The sequence below is a fragment of the Dama dama genome, chromosome 18 (assembly GCF_033118175.1).
Source record: "Dama dama isolate Ldn47 chromosome 18, ASM3311817v1, whole genome shotgun sequence".
NCBI lineage: Eukaryota > Metazoa > Chordata > Mammalia > Artiodactyla > Cervidae > Dama > Dama dama.
In genome coordinates this window covers 94,242,464-94,256,943 of record NC_083698.1, presented here as the reverse complement: position 1 = coordinate 94,256,943, position 14,480 = coordinate 94,242,464, and the positions used below count along the sequence as shown (strand labels likewise).

The following is a 14,480-nucleotide window of genomic DNA, read 5'->3' as shown; positions in this document are numbered from 1 at the left end:
TGGGAGGCCTCCCCACCCACCAGCCAGCTCTCCTCCCCTGGGCCGCCACCTTTCTCGGCCTCGGCCTTGGTCCCTGGGCAGTTAGAAAGTAAGAGTGGGATAGGAGCCCCAAAGAGACAGTGACGGCAAGACATCACACTGGAGCCCGTGTTTCTGCCTCTATTGAGTGTGGCTCTGCACAGGGGTGAGCCGGTCACGTGATGTACAGATTGTCAGTGTAACAGATGCTGAAGGATACTCAAAGCGCCCCCGCGCGTGAGCGGTGCTCGTGTCCTTTCCGGTGCCGGGTGAGAGGGGAGGGGATGCGGCGTCTACATTCACGTGGGCCGGTTCAGTCCCGTTCAGCTTCCTCTCCTGACCAGGGATCTGGCCTATTGGGCTCCTGAACGCCCAGGTCACGTGCTGGGAGAGGTCTGTTCATACGCAGTGGTTAGACCCTTGTTCTGTCTTCAGGCCCAGGAACCTTTTCAGGGGAATGTTCAAAACCGCCAGACTGTTCTCTGTGCATTTTTGTTCTGTGAATCCCTCAGATCACTCCTCGGCCTTTGGGAGCATTGTCTCAAATGGAGATGGGGAGCTTGCTAGGCTGGGTTCCTGGGAACACCGAGGCATTCCTTCATAAACCATCACCGTGTTCCCGTCTGGCATTTGGCAGCTTGTCCTGGAAATCTGGCCCCAGTGACAGGAAGCCTTATCTCCCCATTGTTCTGAGGATCAAGTCAGAATGGCTTGCTCAGGTCACTTAACTAAAGCAGGAATTCTTGCGACAATGAGTTACGTGGTTCTCGGGTGTTCTTAGAAGTCCCAAAGGACAGACCACCCTATCCTAAGAAGCCAAAGGGGCGCTGGCTGCCCTCACTGCGTCTTGTCCTCCTTGACGTTGGGCACCCAACCCCTCCGTGGTGGGTCCAGCCTGCTCCAGCTGGAGCTCAGGACTGGCTGTGAAACAGGGTGGCCGGGAAGACACACCGGCCCGTGCATTCTCTGGCAGCCTTCTCTGAGCACAGGTCAAAGCGAACCCTTGCGATCACGTAAGCCTTTAGACGGAGCTAGCAGCTCCCCAGCTCCTGTCCTCTGCTCTCTGAGGGAACACAGCTGTGGCCACAAGCAAGAGGATGAGCAAGGCCTGGGCAGCGCCCAGAGCTAGAGACCCGGGTCCCAGAAGGGAGAGCTGGAGCCACTTCCAGGTGTAGGTGAGGAAGAGGCCCAGGCCGCTGGCCAGCAGCGCGGAGGATGTGGCCAGGAAGCCCACGGCCAGCTGCCACTCCCCCTCGTTGTTGTTGCACCAGGCCAGGAGGAGAGGCAGGGGGACGAAAAGGGTGAGGACCAGGGCGCCGTACACGCCGAGCCTGGCCAGGGCCAGGCCCACCCGAGGCACGCCCAGGGCCTCCAGCTCCGGGAACTGGTAGCACTGCAGGGCGCCGGCGCCCTCATGCCAGAGACAGAAGTTGTAGAAGCCGACCCTGAGGTTGGGCAGGTCCACAAGGTTGCCGGCCTTCCAGAGGAGAGCAAAGAAGAGCAGGCAGATGACCGTGATCATGAGGGCCATTGTGCCGAGGAACAGCAGCTGGCTCCGCCGCTTTGACTTCAGGACAATCATCTTCATGCCCTTCGCAGGGCGCCTCCTGGGTCCCTGTAGGGGAGGTCACACCGTGAATGTCCAGCTCACCCTGCCTCCCTCCCAGTTTCTTCTCAAGCTCCTGTTCTGGAATTCCACAGAAACTTGTGGCCTACTTCCTTCAAGACAAAACCAAACCCAGCCCGGCCACGGCTGCCCATCGTGGTGGGCAGTGCGGGGAGTGGTGGCCAGCGGTGGCCCCTGGGGACCGCCCTGGCAATCAGCTTCTGGAAGCCCCCTTGGGAGGCACAGCCCCTCCCCTCTCCCCATGCTGGCTGGAGGGTCTGCCTGACCACCCCACACTCGTCCTGCACGTGGAAAGACAGAGGAAGGCCGTGAGAGGGGACCGGATGCGGACAGGCTGTAGGGGACGGCAGCGTCCACCCGCACAGGCTGCTGCCACAGGCTACTGTGGACGGGGTGGCTCGTCGGCTGCAGAGATTTGTTTTCCTGGTTTTGGAGGGCGGCAAGCCCCAAATCAAGGCACTGGCTGATTCCGGGTGTAGTAGGGGCCTGATTCCTGGTTCCCAGATGGTCCACCTTTTGCTGTGTCCTTGTGGGGTGGAAGGGACAAGGGAGCTCTCAGGGGCTTCTTTTTTTAAGGCACTGATCCTATTCAAGAGGGGATAGTGTGAATCCCTGCTCTAGCCCTAATCACCTCCCAGGGCCCCACTTCCAAATGCTGGGGGTTAGGCTTCAGTGCACAAATTTGGAGGGACACAGACATTCAGTCTGCAGTAGGTGGCTGATGAGAATAAGGATTTATCAGCAACTCCTTTGGCAGAGACAGAAAGATGTATCAAATATTAAAATGATGTGTTTAGTCCATGTTATTAGACTGGTAGGGTGAGAAGTTTTTAACCAGTCCAACCCATGGCATGGGAAAAATTGCCAACAAGAACATAGTTTGCACAATTTTGCATATTAACAGATATTTGTAAAAGCCTGTATCTAAGTTTTTGATGGTTGTAGGAATTTAGGGGTGTCGGATGGACTTCCAGGGCTGGAATCCAGATTTATACCACTGTGTAGTGGGAAATAAGATTCCACTTGCCTCAGTGGTCCAGGAACCAGTAGGCTGGGAGTTGGGTTGCCTGTGTATAAATGCTCCGTCTTACTTCTCCTATTTCAAGCCTGTTCCACTTGGGCTTGGAAGAAAGGTTATCATCAAGCTTAATGCAAAAAGATTCCTGGGGCTTCTCAGAGGAGATTGTACAGCCGCCTCACAGCAGCTCCCCAGGCACCCAGAGCCTTTGTTTTTGACTTCCTGTCCTCTCTGGACTGACCTTTTGGAGGTTTTCAATAGAGAACGAAACAAAGCTGGAGCTGAGAGGCCCATGAGCAGACGTGCGGGTGGCAGTCCTGGTTTCCTTCCTCTCAGCCCTTCGTGCAGATAGAGTTCAGTCCCAGCTCCACCGCCTGGGGCAGCTGAAAACTTGAACCTGGGTTCCCCAGGCCGGCCCTGCTGCCTTCGGTCTTCCCTCCCTCGCTTTGCCCCTGCCCACCGTCCCCCTTCCCGACCGCCCACCCCCTCAGCTGCTGCCCCTCAGTTCAGTTCAGTCCAGTTGCTCAGTCGTGTCCGACTCTTTGTGACCCCATGGACTGCAGCACGCCAGGCCTCCCTGTCCATCACCAACTCCCTGTTGTCTGCCTCTCTGGGTTCTGCTGATTTTTCACCAACTTTCTCAGGCTACTTCAGCCCGCACTCTGATGTAGCCGAAGGCCAGGTTATGTGTTCCCGCCTGCTGTAATCTTTCTGGGGAACAGTCTGTCTATTTTATCCCCAGAATGGTGCCTGATACGCAGTAGGAACTTTTGTTTTTTTGAATGAATGAAAATGGCACATAGCGTCATTTAGGTGCCGCACGTACTGATCTGTCGGACCTCTAACAAGATGCAGAGCTTCGTGAGGTGAGGGGCTGTGCTGGGTGCCTGCTCCTCGCTTCCCGGGGTGTGGACAGAGGGCTTGGGGGCTCGGCCTAGCCTCTTTTTTCTAAACATGTCCCAGTGAAAGGATATGGTTATTTGGTTGGAAAACCCTAGGGCACCCTTCTCTGCCTTCCTAAGAGCCTACCCCGGTTTTTTGTTTGGTTTTGGCCTTTAGCAATCCTTGTAATCTTGTTCTCAGCCCAGTGAGCTCTTTAATTCCCTTTAATGATAAGCCTGTGCTTCCCTCAGCGGGCAGAAGGGAGACTGCTGAGTCACTGTTGCTATTTTTAAGTGAAGTCTTTCCTGTTTTTAATAAAGTAATGCATGTTGGTTGTAGAAAATCAGAAAAATGTGAAAGTATGGAGACAAGACTAAAAATCATTCATAACGTCAAGGTTGTAGAAATAACCACCCAGCAACACATTTCCTTCTATACTGTTTTATGTAGCTGGGGGTTGCACAAATATGTGTGTGTGTATCCTGCTTTGTAAACATCCCTGTCGCGTGAATATTTCCCTTTGTCACTAGAAATGTTTCCTAAACAATGTTTTTAAGGGCTGGGTTAGCTGTACTATCATGTATGGTTTATATATTCTGTTTTATGACATTGTTTTGGTACACGGTTTATATGTCCTGTTTTACAACACAGTTTTGCAGTACTGTAAATAACGCCATGGTGGCTGTGTGTGTGAACCAGTGTTTCCCTCCCCCAGAAGTTTGAGAGTGCTTGTCTCATACATCTTATTGAATTTTCTCATCTTTTCATCTTTGATGATGAAAAATGACACAGCATTGCTGTTGTTGACTAAGGTTTAACGTTTCTCTAGTGTTTGTTGACTTTTTTTTTAAATCAGAGGGGGTGGAATGCTGTCAGTTCCTTTTTTTTTTCCCATCGTTTTTAGTTTTGGTTTTTGTCAGTGTACATGAGCTCTTTATAAATAAAGGCTGCTAGTGTTTCGCTGTCATAATGGTTGTCATAAAGCATAACCCTTTTGTGGCAGTGGGGCCCCCGAACCAAGACACAAATCTGGACTCCATAAGTGTGTGGCCTCACGTTTGTCACCAGAAGGAAAATACTCTCAGACTATTCATCTGAGGCACTTCGTGGTTTTTTTTTTTTTCAGTTTAAGCACCTCTGAAGTTTTCACATCAATAGGATGATGGTTGGAAGAGGCACAGACATAGGGTCCCAGTCTTTAAATTATGTTCTTGCCACTTTCATGTTGAAAGAGTGAGACCTCCCTGAGGCCGTGTCAGGGAGGATTAGAGCCCCGGCAGGTTGTCGCCCTGCCAGACCCTCTGGCTGCCCACGCCCTGAGTACAGGGCTCCTGGCAGCAGAAAACGGTGCCCGGGGAGCTTTCCCAGCGCGGGTGCACCCCTGGCCTCTCCCCTGACTGTAAGGAACACTTGAGAAGGGCTGACCGCGCAGGGGGCCGGCTCTTGCCACCGACACTGGTTTGTTTACTTCAGATGGCCGGAGGCCCAGCGCGTGCTCTCTCTAGCTGCAGAATCAGAATGGACTTTTCCAAACTTCCCGTCGACCTTCTGTTACAGAGGAGATCTGTAGCTACAATCTCCAGCTCCCAGACACTTCTTTCTTATATGCTGGAATATCTGCCAGCTTAATCATTATGTGCCTTGTATACAAATACTGATCATGCACTTATTTATAACTTCTGATTTGTCACTGGGGCTTCCCTGGTGGCTCAGTGGTAAAGAACCTGCCTGCCAATGCAGGAGACGGGGATTTGATCCCTGGCTCAGGAAGATCCCCCGGAGGAGGAAATGGCAACCCACTTCAGTATTCTTGCCTGGAAAATTCCATGGACCGAGTAGCCTGGCGGGCTACAGTCCGTGGGGTGGCAAAGAGTGACTTAGGCACTAAAAACAATTTGTCACTGCTCTAATCGTGGTTTCACATATTCCGTTTCCATCTGTCCCAACATGTGAGATGCCACACAACTCCCTCTCTACACTGACTTAGCAAAAATACCCTCCTACCCCTGTAGTCACTCATGTCATTCTGTTTTTTCAGTTCATTCTTCCTGCCTGAAGGTCTAATGATAGTCAGTGACAAGACTTTATATGTACAGTTGGGCCTTACTTAGTTTCTCGCCATTTGCCCGGGTTCACCACCTGTATGTCTGTCCCAAGAGATGCGTCCTAGAGGCCCCTGCACTGCCCCCTCACATCAGAGGCCACCGGCGGGAAATTCTCCTTCATCCATGAAGTGTTTAATAAGCCCTTCTAGGTGCCCATGGGGGAGGCAGGCAAGTGTCTACAAGGGTGCCCTTCAGTCCCCGCTCCCTCCTGGAGGGTGGGGACGAGACTGGAGCGCCTGGATTCCTGGGCCGGGGAAGAGCACCGTGCGCTGTGCCTGGCAGGTGTGTCGTGTGGAGCTCGTTACCGGGGAGACTCTGGGTGCCGCGGGCGTCCACTTTGCCGGGACGACGTTTGCAGTCATGTGGCCTCCCTCCTGCTTCCTGGGGAGCAGGGCTCCCGGGGCTGTAAGTGGCCCTGTCCGCCCCTGGGCGCCTTCTGCCCTTATTCCTGCTTTCCACCCCCTCCCTCAGCTCCTGCCACGCTGGCTTCCATGGGCATCCTCCGAAACCTTCAGACGAGCTCAGGCCTCTGTGCTGGCATCCCCCTGCCTGGACTGTTCTTCCGTTATCACGTGTCTGCCACCTCCCTTGGGTCTCTGCTCAGAGATCCTTTTCTCAGTGACGCCGTCCCTGGCTGGCACCTTGACACTGTGACGCTCCTCCACAGCACCCGGCTCTCTGTGCCCCTCTCCTGCTCTCCCTCGGTAGCATTTCCCACCATCTAACATCCTAAATACTTTGTCTTCAACCTACAGCCCTCAATAGAATGTAAACCTCATGAGGGTAAGGAATTTTATGTTGTGCAAATTAGACAAAAGTCTCTGGCCATCTGTCTCTATCAAAATATGTCTTTAACTGTTATACCCCCAACACTCCCTGGCACGTCTGTGAATATCCACCAGGCAACCTCTGAATGCAGCGTGAACATCAGCCGTGGCCCACAGAGCTTCGTAAATGCCTCCCTCTAATTTTTTTGACCTACTTCTCTGTCCTGGCTCTCTTCCTTCAGGTCCTTCTCTGTTTATTTTTTTCTTTATCCCATTTCCTAAACGTCAGTTTCCTCAAGCTTATCCCCTCTTTCTCAGACATGTGTGTGAGCTTGTAGTTTCAGGGATTGGACAGTGAGGCCACCTGCAAGGATGGACTTCCGTGTGATTGACGGCTGAGGCTGCGGACCAGTCGCTGCCACGGCCCTGAGAACTGCCTGGTGAAATCTGGGTGTTATCATTTGGCAGCCATCAGACGCTGTAGAGCTTGCAAGTTTTGAGGAACAGAAGCTCGAAAGAAAAATGAGTGGGTCTTTAGGTTATTATGGGCTACAAATTCATCTCCCGGGCTTTTTCTTCTCATTAATGACTTAAGAAAGCTGTAGGGGACAATAGAGGGCAGAACTTGCTTCGAGAAGTCTTTGTGATCACTGGAAGGTGTCTGAGAAGGAATCTAGCTTGACTGAGGACTTAATGATTAAGTACTAAACTCAGAATCTTTTTGAGTGTTTACTCTGTGTCAGGCCAGTGTTAAGTTCACTGTGGAAACACATTTACTGTTACCACATCCATGTCCCAGAGAGGAAAACGGAGGCTTCGTGAGGCTCAGTAGCTTCCCCAGGCGAGGCTGGTGCAGCCTGTCGGGCAGGACTGAAATCACTCTAAGAGCCTGAGCTCTGCCTCCCCAGGCCGGGCCCCCGCACGTGTCCTCCCCAGGCCAGGCCCCCTCACACATCCTCCCTAGGCTGGGCCCCCGCACACGTCCTCCCTAGGCTGGGCCCCCGCACACGTCCTCCCCTCCTGCGCTCACATCTATAATGGGCAGACACCCCGGCATTTTCATCTAGCACGGTGGGGACGCTGTGGAGCAGTGCCGCTGAGCATCAGCATTAAAGCTGTGTGTCCAGGGTTCTGATCCCCGCTCTGCCATTGACTAGATACGTGAACGTCTCTCTGCCTAGGTTTCTCATCTGGAAAATGGGTATAATAATAGAACGTGTTTTGTAGATGTTGTGGGAATTAAATGAGGTGATTTACATGCAGCCTGGGGAACATGACCTAGTAAGTATCACTTAAATTATTATCATCGTGGAGAGGAAGTTGAGGCTCAGAGAAGTGAGTTCTGGGGGAGACGTTAGGGCTGGCGTTCATGACCAGTGTCCCTGGAGGGCCCGGCCTCACTGGTGTCTGGTGCTGCTGGCTCCGGGATGGGGTTAGGGACGTGGCGATCAAGCGCGTGGGCCTTAGTGCCAGACCAGCCGGGTTCAGGCCCTGTCCTGTCACTCACAGCATATGACCTTGAGCATGTCACAGGCTTGCCCACGCCAACATCCCTGCCCTCAGAGCACCCGCTGGCCTGTTCCTGGGGGTTGTTGTGAGACTGGAGGGAGCTAATTTGATCGTACAAGTGGACTGGTGCCTGCCATGGTGCTGCCTACGAGGCGGTGTTCGGGGAGGAAGGGGAGACGAGAGAAGAGCCAGGAGAGGCGGAGGGTGGGGCTGCAGCGGGAACAGAGAGGGAGCGAAGCCCAGGGAAGAAAACGCCAGCAGAAGAAAGTCAGAGAGAGAGCCTGGCGGAGGAGAGAGCCGGCTTGCCAGAGGAGGCCCCCGGCCCGGAAGGGAATGTGTCTGGCTGCGCACAGCTGGGGACCCGTGTGTTGGTGGTTTGGGCGTGGCTCCCGACAGAAGCAAACAAAAAGGGAAGAAGAAAGGGAACCGCGTCATGTTTCCTGCAGCAGGAATGTGAGCCCAGGCTCTTAATTCTGAAAATGAGGCCACAGAAGTGTTGCCCGAGTGTGTTAAGACGGCAGCTGCACCCGGGTTTCAGAGGCTGCGTGGACAGCCGGGCCAACAGTGGCTTTTTATGGAACGCCGTGACGTCTGGATGCACTTAATTTTTCCATGTAAATAAAGCAGCTCGGCCAGCAGAAACATGACTGCACCATGAGACTGCAGAGTGGAGCGCCCGCTGCTCCTCCGCCTCCAGCGAGCCACCGGGATAGACTGTCTCAGCGGCTCCATTAATATTAACTCGCTGTTGGTCCAGTTGTTTTGTTGCTCATTAGCCCTGCTGGCAAGCAGACTATCCAGCTGGGAGCAAAGGTCAAAAAAAAAAAAAAATTTCAGTTGGGGGGGTGGGTGGAATCCTTGAAAATGAGGAAGTACCTGCACCTTGGGACCCATTCTCGTTTGGTTTTTATTGGGAAGACTCAACAGTGCAGTTAGTTTCCGGGGGCCGGCGGGGGGCGGGGGGGTGCGTGGGGGTGCTAAGATTCACAGGACCCAGGAACTTCCTTGGCGGTCCAGTGGTTAAGACTTCGCCTTCCAATGCAGGGGGTGCAGGTTCGATCCCTGGTTGGGGCCCTAAGATCCCACAGGGACCAAAACATAAAACAGAAACAATATTGTAACAAATTCAATAAAGACTAAAAATGGTCACATCAGGAAAAAAAAAAAATCTTAAAAAAAAAAAAAGATTCACAGGATCTAAAGCAGAGTTTGAAGACAGGTAGCAGTACTAGAAACCAGTGACTGCCTTTGCCTGTCACTCTTTTTTTAAAACTTTTTGGCCACACCCCGTGGCCTGTGGGACTCCTTAGTTTCCTGACCAGGGATCAAATCCATGCCGCCTGCATCGGAAGCCGGAGTCTTAACCACTGGGGCGCCAGGGAAGTCCCTTCAGCTGTCCCTCTTGATTGCGCTGCTCCTGTCCTCTCTGTCTCCTGCACTCGCCCAGAGTCACTGTCCCCCCTCGTACTGACCGGGCCAGGGTTTCATCCTGTGACCCCCGGGGTCACACACGCAGGACGGTCCCCGAGTCACAGGCCCTGGGCAGTGAGCGGCACGCAGGGCGGGGCAGGGGCCTGCCTTCCTTGAGCTTGCACTCTGGCTGGGGCACCAAACACCAAGCACATGTTTTCACAAAGATAATTATAAGTTTTGAAGCGATTTGGGAAGCAGATAAACAGGATGACGTGAAAGAGAGAACCTGGCAGCAGGAAGTGATGAGCCTCCAGTGGAGGGTCAGGGGAGGGCCTGTGTGCGAAGTGGGCATTTGATCTGAGGCCTGAGGGGTGTGAAAGATCCAGGGCAAGAGTCTTCCAGAAGGAGGGGGCAGTGGTTAGAGATACTGCGTTGGGAGAGGAACAGACTGGGGGTGGGGTGGCAGCCCGCTGACCACGGGGACAAGACAAGGCTGGATGGGTGAGCGTACCCGGGTCCCTGAGGCCTCGGAGGCCAGGGGGAGAGGTGTGGATTGTGTCCTCACCAGGAGCTGCTGCTTCACCTCAAGGCCCTGCTCCCCAAACCTGAGGCACGTGCCCCAGGCGGCAGGGCCGGGGGTGTGGAGAGCTCCTGAGTTGGGGTGGGGGCAGTGCTGGGCCTTGGCTTTGGCAGTCCTGCCCAGGAGCCCTGCTCTAAAGCTAGTGATCGCAGTTTGCCCCCAGCAGTCAGAAGGAAAGAGGAGGAGGTGAAGATTGATAGACCGTCACTAAGTCTTAGTCCTTCCGTTTTGCAAAAGGTATTTTCTGAGTTAGCCGGAGGGAGCTGTGTCTTCTAGGACTTGCCCTCCACGCCCACACAGGAGGATGCGTCTCTCACCCGGAGCTTGTAGCGCACATAAAATGGCTTCATAACTCAAGCAAGATAACTCACAGCCAGTCTCAGACGAACTGAGCTGTCCATGCGTTGGGGCCCCCCCTCCTCCACCCAGAGAGCGGATCTTCCCTGGTCGCTCGTGGAGGGCCGCTCACTGAGGCCTGGTGCTTGCCGGTGGGCGGGATGCTGCGGGCGGGCTGCTCGGGAAGGGGCTGACGTTGCGGCTCCTGTGTGTTCTCTGCTCTGCCAAGGTCTCTGCGTCAGACCTCCACCTCCCTCCTGCTGCCGAGTGGGCAGTAGGTCTGTGTCCTCACAGAAGATCTGGGGATCTCCTCCCAAAGCCCACAGGTTTTGGCTGATGAAGTTCATTTGTGTATTGAGGCTCATAAAATGTGGCTCCAGTGACCTGGCCCAGGTCACAAATCTAAACCCAAGTCAGCCTGCGTGAGAAACACCTGTCTAGGAAGCCTAACGTACACCACTCACAGCCCTCCAGCAGCCTCAGCCAGTTCACCTTCCCTAGGAGCAGGGCCTGCTGGCTTCGAGGTCAGGGTGTCCTTACAAGTCATATGACTTCTTCCAGTGCTCTGTGGGACTCGCTCTTGCCCCAGATCCCTAGGAAGGGTGCTGCCCTGCTCGTGAGGTGCCATGCTCCCTTGATCTGTGGCTTGTTTTCCCGTGAGTGAAGGAATGAGTCAGGTAGCTACTAAATTGTTTCAGGTTTGTCCTTTTGACAGGACTGAGAAAACTAAGGTGTGAGTCCAGGGGTGCAGAATAAAGTGTCTTAGTTTCTATAGAACCTACTATGCGTGCCTTTGAGGATTAAACCTCCAAAGATACTTGTTATATATTACTTTGCTTGAAGATGCAATTCACTGGAAGATTCCAAAGGCAGACTGATCACTGGGGTCACTGCAGTGCCCGGCTCCCAGGTAGAGGTGACTAAGGGGAAAGTGGAGCCAACAGAGGAGGGTGGGGAGGCACTGGCTGGATGGCTCAGAGAGCAGACTATCTCAGAAAAGCCACGCCTATGAATACACTCTTAATACACCATTAAGAGTGGCGTTAGAATTCAGTGGAAGGAAGGGCTTTCCTTTAACTAATGCTGAAGCAATTAGTTAAAACTATTTTAGGCCCTCATCTCACTCCACATATCAAAATAAATTTCACATGGACCCAGTAGTGAGCTATAAGGAACAAGCAGACAAAAAAGATCTAGAAAAAAGTAAATATTTGATTTATGAATGAAAAAAGAATGCTCTGAGCTTAAAAGCAAATTGAAACTACAAAGGAAAAATGGTACGGATTTAACCAGGAAAATGTACACTTCTATACAACGGAAACACAAAATTAAAAGTCAGTGAGCATGGAAAAATATTTGCAACCAATATGGAATGGTTACTATACCTAATATAAAAAAATGTTTATGCCAAAAAGTTAAAAAACATTTAATCCCCATGAAAATGGACAAGGCACATGAAGAGATATTTCACCTGAGAAGGAATGCAAAGTAGTTAACTGTAAAAACCTCTTTTTTGCTTATTTGTACCCTCCACTAGGGTGGAGGGTTTTTCCCCCACCAGGGAATTCTCTGCGACACCTGGGTGTCCTGTAGTTCCGTTCTGACTCCGTCTACCTGGAGGTGGCACCTCCCACAGAGGCTGAGGGCGCAGTCCCCCAGTCACAAGTGCTTCTGACCAACCAGCGACAGCTTGGAGGTCCCCATATCCCCCTCCTTGGGTCTGATTAATTTACTAGAGCGGCTCACAGAACTCCGGCCAGCAGTCTACGTTATCAGAGTACTGGTTCACAGCCCAGGAGCAGCCACCCTAAAGACGCTCGGGGCAGAGGATGCGGGGAGGGGTCTCGGAGCTGCCATGCCCTGTCTGGGCCTGTCACCCTCCTGGCGCCTCCATGCATCCATCAGCCCAGAAACCCTTGAACCCTGTCCTTTAGGGATTTTTTGTGAAGGTTTCTTTACTCAGGTGTGATCGATGAAATCGTTGGCCCATTGGTGACATACTCTATCTCCATCCCTCTCACCTCCCTGGAGGTTGGGGCTGAAGGTTCCAACCCTTTAAGTATGTGGTGGTTTTCCCTGGCAACCAGCCCCTCTCCTTAGGGACTTTCCAAAAGTCGACTCATTAACATAAACTCAGAGGTGGTTGAAAAGGGTTTGTAATGAATTAAAAAAAAAAACACATTTACCTCTGTTATCACTTAGGAAATGCCAAGGGTTTTATGGGGACAGAGATGGAATATCTGTTTCTTATTGTAAATCACTCTGTCACATTAACTAACATGAAAAAAAAGTCTACACCTCAAGTAAATAATCAAAGATATGCCAAATAGTCTGAGTTTCCCTATCAAAACTGCAGATAAAAACACTTGATACCAAGAGTGCAATAAAACTGGCATCTTCATAGAATAATGGTGGATGTGAAAATTCTTACAAACTTTCTGGGAGGCAGTAGAGCAAAAAGCACTAAAAATCATCATACCCCTTTGGGCAATTAATTCCCCTTATGAGTCAGGCAGCAATCAGAAATGCCGTCAGTGATTTATATACAGGAATGTTTATCATAGTATTACTTTAGCCAAAAATGAGAAGCAACATTAGAATCAAATTATGACATATCAAGATAATAAAACTCTATGTAGCCTTTAGAAAAACCAGGTCTAAAATCACACTATACAGTGTGACCGCAAGAAAGATACTAAGGAAATGTTCTAAAATGTTGATGTTAATTCTGGTATCTCTAGGCATTATGGGCAAGAGTTCTTTTCTTTTCACATTAAAAATATTTCCAGAGTCATGCGTTCTATTTATGTAAAAGTGAAATTTAGAAAACAGTGTTAGTGATTAGATAAAGCAGGTGGGTTGGCCGGAAAGAGTGTTGAGAAAGGGGAATATGCAAAATCAAAAGGAGACTGTCATAGGCACGGATTTGGGAGTTTGGGAGAGGTGAGGTTTAGGAAGAAGATACTGAAAAATGCACTTCAGTTGTCACGAGGGAGGAAGGAAAGACAATCCCAAGTACATGCGTGTTTATCTTTTCCCAAGGAGCGTTTGATTTTACAGGTGAAGAAGCTAACTGGAAATTTTAGGGGAAACATCTGCACCAACAGAACTAAAATCCCACTGTGAATTTCCATCAAGTTGTGAAAAGCAATGTAATCTAATAACACCAGGTCTAAAAATCTCTTAGATCTTACTGTCTTCTTTCTGAGTTGAGAGCAGAGAGGTCTTTCTGACAGTCTTAGTCCACAGTGCGTATTTTCAGGAGGACTCATGGTATTCCTGTTTAGCTACTGCAAGCCTGTGATCTGCTTTTGTTTGGCCGCCTTTTCCACTTCATGCGCCATAGACTATTATTTGTGTAGACGCGGTGCAAAATCCCACTGCCCATTGCTCTCCTCTGCATTTCTAACCAGTCATATTGGCATTACCTGCACCGCCTTAGAGGCCAGAGGCCCACAGGCTGATGCTGAAGGGAGTAGGGGGAAGGAGGAGGGGAGAGCTGAGCTCTTGGAGGTGGGTCATCCATGGGGGTGGGTGGTGGTCCCCAGACCCTGACTACCGGTTGTTTCCCTGGTTCTGTGGCTAGAATGCAGGGTCTGAGAGGAAAGCCCACTTGTCTCCAGAGCAGCAGGCATCTGGGCGAGCTGTTGGGCACACAAGGCAGGTACTTACCGAAAAGAAGATGCAGAACGCACAAAGCGCTTTTCAAGAGGAAGAGTAGGAAATCAGGTTCGGTGGGTTCTTCTCTCTCGCTGACTTCCTAGTGTCCAGGCTCCAGAATCCAGGCCGGTGGAGAGGGGCCGGCAGATCAATGCAGCCCCGGGCTTATGACTGGCTGGCAGGCATGTCGTGCCTAAGTAAACAGCTCTCTGAACTTTGGCACATTTCTGCTGACTGATGACACTGTCCCCTGATTTCACTTTCATTTCTTGCCGGTGGCTTGTGACTTTTCAGAAAGAAAGAATGTAAACAACGTTGCTCTTCTCCAAACTGGGCACTTTACCCACACCTGAGCCAACCAGCCAGCAGACCTAAATAGCCAGGTAAGTGTCTGGATGATAACACACAATGATTCCAGAAAGGAGACTGGCCAAGACACTTTCAAAACTCCTCATGTTTTAAACCGAGATAAACACAACCTAGAATCTTACTCAGAAAGGACCCTCAAGATGGACTAGTCCAAGATTCCAGACCCCGGTGACTGCGTGGAAGCACCTATGCCTCT

General features: G+C 51.5%; 1 protein-coding gene and 1 long non-coding RNA gene across 4 annotated transcripts in view; one reads left to right on the top strand and one right to left on the bottom strand.

The window, feature by feature from the left end:
* Nucleotides 1-145: 145 nt before the first annotated feature.
* On the bottom strand, nt 146-14,224 carry TMEM140 (transmembrane protein 140). Its single transcript, XM_061165858.1, has 2 exons — nt 13,928-14,224; nt 146-1,633 (listed from the first exon to the last, which is right to left on the bottom strand). The coding sequence occupies exon 2, from the start codon at nt 1,604-1,606 to the stop codon at nt 1,040-1,042; it is 567 nt and encodes a 188-aa protein (XP_061021841.1). The 5' UTR covers nt 1,607-1,633; nt 13,928-14,224; the 3' UTR covers nt 146-1,039.
* Nucleotides 14,176-14,480, top strand: part of LOC133072512 (uncharacterized) — a 56,622-nt gene continuing 56,317 nt past the window's right edge. For 2 of the 3 annotated variants that reach the window (XR_009696754.1, XR_009696756.1), the window contains exon 1: nt 14,178-14,298. This is a non-coding gene — a long non-coding RNA (uncharacterized LOC133072512). Of the gene's footprint in view, nt 14,299-14,480 lie in introns of all 3 variants that reach the window. The other variant, XR_009696755.1, reaches the window with a different exon arrangement.

Coding starts and splice junctions, on each gene's coding strand:
- TMEM140 (XM_061165858.1), bottom strand. CDS start 1,606: ATGAAGATGATTGTCCTGAAGTCAAAGCGGCGGAGCCAGCTGCTGTTC.